Below are 5,219 nucleotides of genomic sequence, written 5' to 3'. Positions count from 1 at the left end.
ATGTGTTGGCAGGTTTTGCATTTCTTGTCATGGCATGGTCTGGATCCATTCGGTGTGTTCTGGGCCTGAGGAAGTTTGCTTCTGGTGATGAGGTTAGGGAGATTCGGTGCTTGTTTGAAGGCTAGGATGGGTGGCTCTGGGAAGATCTCTTTAAGCAAGGCCTCTTTCTAGTATGGGTTGCAATTGTTTGAGGATTTTCCATACAGGTTCGAGGGACGGGTGATATGTCTTAACCAGCAGTGTGCGATTTGTGGAGGTTTTGCTTCTGTACTGCAGCAGTTCTTCACGTGGTGCACAATGAACGGACACGGAAATCTGTAAAAGACAGGAATACCCAATTACCGGTGGGGGCACATTTCTCACAAGAAAACCACTCTCTCTCCAATCTCTCAGTCCTGATCCTCAAAGGCAACTTAGAGACGAGCCTATGAACTCCACTTCATCAACCTCCTGGATACTAAAAATCATGGACTAAGTATAGACATTGGATTTATGACACATTATAACCTGCCTGACATCTGACTCCCCAGGTACCTCTCCACTATTCATCCCCCTTCCCTCCCCCACACCCAGCCTGCCTCTCATCCATTGACTCCTCAGTCTACATCTTCACTGACTGCCTGTCTTGTGCGCAGCCCAGCCCGGCCTCTGGCTTCTTTACTTGTCATTCCATCCAGGAAGAGCACAAATCAACTGCTGAAACTCCCTTAGCCTGACGAAGGGCTTTTGAACCCCAAAGCTTGCTTAAATATTGTTTTCCAACTATTTAAGTTGGTCTAATAAAAGATATCAGATTCACCCAAAGAACCTTGTTGAAAGTGTGTGAAATTCTTTTCGTCATAGAGTGCTGTTACACTGGCATTCCTCTATTTCCTGTATTGTCTTTTTTAAACAAAAATGTTGTGTTACCCCACTGCACAACATGAGAGCACTTATGCATGACCTGCTTCTCAAGCTGCTCTAGTCCTACAAAGGGAGGTGTGTGGTGGAGAATGCAGGTAGCAGCAGCTGAAATTGCAATGAGAGGAGGGAGAATTCCTGGTACCCAAGGGGCAGAGCCTGCAGGACCCTAGGACAGAGAAATACCGGTGCTGGTGGGTGATGTGGGGTGCAGTGGCCAACTCTTCTATTAAAGACCAACATAATTTCCCTTCTGTTCCACAGGACACTGCACTGGCATAGAGGTAACCTTTGTTGGCACTTCAACCTTTCTGTGTTGGAGAGGGCCTAGGGATTGTTTTTACTATTGGAGCTCTTTCTTTTGTGTTACAACAGACTGCCCCTCTCAGAGTCATTTGCATCTCACAGCAGCTACAACAGGCACAGAGAGATGCTTGTCAGCCACTCACCACTTTTATCCCAGGCTGAGTAAACCCTAGAACTGGCTGGAAGGAGGCTGCTGGTGTGTGACAGGCCTTACACAGTTTCCTTTGCTTACAGCTTGGTGCAGAAATGCCATGGCACCTGCTAAGAATGGATGTCAGGTGTGTTCTTGCTGTGGTTACAGGGCTGGGGATAGCTGCCCTCATCCTCAGCCTGGTCAAAGTCACAGATGTTTCTCTACCCCCCAGGACCAAGGTAGGTGCTATCGCTAGAGAGGCCCGAAGTGCAACTCTTTCCTATGCAACCCTATCCCCTGTGATGACTGTGCATCTCTCTCTCTTTTCCTGATTCAATGTATTACTAAACCAGCTTCTCTTGATCTGATTTCATTTTTCTCTTTTCAGATCTCTTGAATATCTTATCTGTTTCCACTCCTCTGCCCTTTTCCTTCCTGTGGCTATACACTCCTCCCCAGTTCTCTCTCATTCCCTCTTTTTCTAAGACTGTTGCAAAGCCACCAGTGGGAGATTTCTCACCCTCAGATTTCTGTGAGTAACTCCAGGCATCTGGGTCATTTTCCCAGATCTCAGACTGAGAAAGGGCCAAGACTTGCCATTTTGTACTTTGCTGCCCTTTCTGCCACCTACTTTTATTGCATTGCAAACTGAAGGGATAGAAGCAAAGGCGTGGTTAGAGCTTGGGTGGAAGTATAATCCTCAAAGGGCAAGTCTCCTAAGAATAGCCACCAGTGCCCTCTGTTAGGCTGTGGAGAATAGTGGTTACACCTCAGGCAGCAGCGAGCACTCTGTGATTCTGTTTACTCCTGACTCCCTGCAGTATGGGATGGTGTTTGATGCTGGCTCCTCGCACACAGCTCTCTACATCTACCAGTGGCCTGCAGATAAGGAGAACAACACGGGCATCGTCAGCCAGGTGGAGGCCTGTACTGTGCCGGGTGAGTGGGCCCATGCATTGTCCAGTCATGAATGTATAACAGTGAGGCCACCAAAACCACAGGGCCTGTGACCACTGTACAAAGGCAGTACAGGTTTCCCTCACTTTATGCTGTACATTAGGCCTGCGTGAGTCAGCAGCGATCTGAGCCAGCTTCCGATCCGGCTGTTTTGGATGGCCGCGATCTAATCCGGAGCTCCAACCGGGTTTCTGCCTCAATCCGGCCGAAGCGGCTCCGAAGCTTCAGAGCTGCCTGGGAGATCTGGCCATAGGGTATAATGGGGAATCAATGAAATATCTATAACTTTGGTGTTTTTTGTCCAATTTGGGTGAAACTTGCAGGGATGGTAGCCTCTGCTGAGAGCATGAAACCTGCCAAGTTTCAAGGAGATTGGTGCAGAGGTTTGGGGGAACTGCCCCTCAAGCTGTGGACAAGCAAAACTTGTGCCATGGGTGACGCTGTGTGTGCTAAGGCGCAGTGCGGTGACAGCTGCAGGGATGGTAGCCCCTGCTGAGGCCACGACTCCTGCCAGCTGTGGAGGAGATCGGTGCAGGGGGGTTCTGGGGCCCTGCACCCCTAGCTGATGACAGGTAAAACTTGTGCCAAGACTGTGTCTGTCCTGGGGCAGTTGATTGTCTGTATTGAGTCTTTCCTCTCCTTAGCCTGGTTTTGTAGGTGCTAATTGATGCTTGTTAAGTCGTTATGTAGCAGCTAGGTCCTGTGTCTTGAGCCGGTCCCTGAGTCCCTGGTCCCCGAGTGAATCATGACTGATTGGTTGGTAACTGAGATCACAGCAGCGTAGAGCCAGGCTTGCAGCAGTGTCTCCCTCCCCACCCCAGGACAGACACAGTCAGTCCCACAGCACCCATGGCACCAGTTTTGCCTGCCCGCGGCTTGAGGGGCAGTTCCCCCCAAACCCCTGCACTGATCTTCTTGAAACTTAGCAGGCTTTGTGACCTCAGTAAAAGCTACCAGCCCTGCAGTTTTGACCCCCCTGTGTTGTAACACATAGATGTAACAGTTTTGCTTTCAATAATTTGGGGTACAGTTGCCCCCAAACCCCTACACCGATCACCTTGAAGCTTGGCAGACTTCACTCTCTCTGCATGTTCTACCACCTCTGAAAATTTCATCCAAATCAGACAAAACACAACAAAGTTATAGATATTTTATTGTTTCCCCATTATACCTATGGCTGGACCTCTGAGGTGGCTCCGAAGCGCCCCGGGAAGCCGTATGAGGCAGCGCTTCGACCCGGATGTGCTGCTTGGACCCCAAAGCGGCCGAAGCTTCTCCAGATCCGAAGCTCTGTCCGGAGCCTCGCACAGCCCTAGTGTACATGCTTTCCTGCAAAATGGCACATAACGAATTTGCATAAAGGGAACCCACTTTCCAATGTAGCAAATAGGGGTATGTTCCAAGACCTCGACTGTACTGACCCCTGACCCATTTCTACCACTGTTATAAGCCACTTTTGGTACTCACCAACAGCAGCCAGTGCACACAAGCACAGGGTGGTGGTAAATGTCAAGCTAGTGGGATGCTTAGAAGCCATACTGGGGATGGCAACTACAGAAACACAGTTCGCAGACAACAAGCAAGGAGCACAGATCCACACAGGAGGCTATATTTTGGTGCACGTCACGCCCACAATGCACTGTACAAAGCAGCTGACTGCAGGCTTCCACCACACCGATCACATAAGAGTGAATTTACCTCATGTATAACGAATTTTCGGTATAAAAAAGGTCATCGCATAAGAGCAAATTTGCACATACAGAACCCGCATGAAGTGAGGGAAACCTGTACAAGGGACAGGCAGACAGACCTGTGCTGGAGCGAAGCACTGACTTTGAGCACAACTAGTGATCTTATCTGCAGTCTTCTGACCTCACAGCCCAAGCTTCACAAAAGGCAGACAGTCCCACAGAAGGCATCATTAGCACAATGCTTTGGGGGAAACTTGCAACTTCCTGCGAGCTGCCGTGAGCGGTATTCTGCCCTGGCCTTCGCCAGAATGATCTGTGGCTTCCTATACAGGCTCTGATGGTGCCCAACAGCTGAATGCAAGGGCAGGTGCCACAGCAAAGGGGGCTTGCTACAGTTCATTCCTGCTGGCGGTCTTGGAGTTGCCTCACTGGACAATGGGTGTTCTGCAGTCTAGTGCTGACCATTGGGTTTAATATTAAAGCAACCTGTCTTTAACACTGAAAGCTCTCACGGATTTCTCAGCAGGGATGGGAGATGGCTTCCCCTGGTGGCCCTGCATTCAGGCACAGCTATAGATGCCCACCTCCTCTGTGTGCTGTACAGTCTTGCCCTGTGTACTAGGCCTGTGCGAAGCGGCTAGTATTCACTTCAGATTCGGATTTGTCCAATTTGGGGGACGGTGATTCGATTCGGTGATTCAAATTGTTGTCCTGAATCGATTCGGCTGAATCTGATTTGGAGATTTGGCTGCTGCCGAATCTTCAAATCACACAGGCCCATCCCCAGCTCGTTCTCCCAGCCTGCCAATGGCCTCCCTGCCTGCCCCAGCTCCCAGCACTGTGGAAGAAAAGCCCCGACTCACCAGGTGCTGCTGGGCAGATCCCTGGGTGATCCCTGCTGCCCCCACTGCCCTGCGCTGCAGGGAGGGCTCTGCATGAACCCCCCTCCTCCTCCAGCTCCCCCCATGGCTGCCCCACCCACCCCAGCTCTGGCCCTTTAAGGAAAAAAAAACAACAAATCCCCTGGACTCACCAGTTCCTGCCGGGTGGGGGGCGATCCCTGCTGCCCCCCACTGCCCCATGCCATGTGGGGAGCTCTTCCATGAGCCCCAAGGCTGTGGCAGGAGCTGGTGAGTCCAGGGGGGTTTTCAATTTATTTTTTCTTAAAGCGCCAGAGCTGGGGTGGGCAACACAGCCATGGGGGAGGCGGGGGGAGCAGGCAGGGGATGGGG

General features: G+C 50.9%; 1 protein-coding gene across 1 annotated transcript in view; it reads left to right on the top strand.

Moving 5' to 3' along the window:
* LOC109292818 (ectonucleoside triphosphate diphosphohydrolase 8-like) overlaps nucleotides 1–5,219 on the top strand; it is a 22,132-nt gene that overhangs the window by 8,116 nt on the left and 8,797 nt on the right. Inside the window, exons 2-3 of the mRNA XM_019510417.1 lie at nucleotides 1,441–1,578; nucleotides 2,161–2,278. Coding sequence (XP_019365962.1) covers nucleotides 1,453–1,578; nucleotides 2,161–2,278 — 244 coding nt within the window. The 5' untranslated portion in view covers nucleotides 1,441–1,452. The remainder of the gene's footprint in view (nucleotides 1–1,440; nucleotides 1,579–2,160; nucleotides 2,279–5,219) is intronic.

This window comes from Gavialis gangeticus, unplaced genomic scaffold, assembly GCF_001723915.1.
Source record: "Gavialis gangeticus isolate Ggan-Ray unplaced genomic scaffold, GavGan_comp1, whole genome shotgun sequence".
Classification (NCBI taxonomy): Eukaryota; Metazoa; Chordata; order Crocodylia; family Gavialidae; genus Gavialis; species Gavialis gangeticus.
This window is presented reverse-complemented; position numbering and strand designations above follow the sequence as displayed.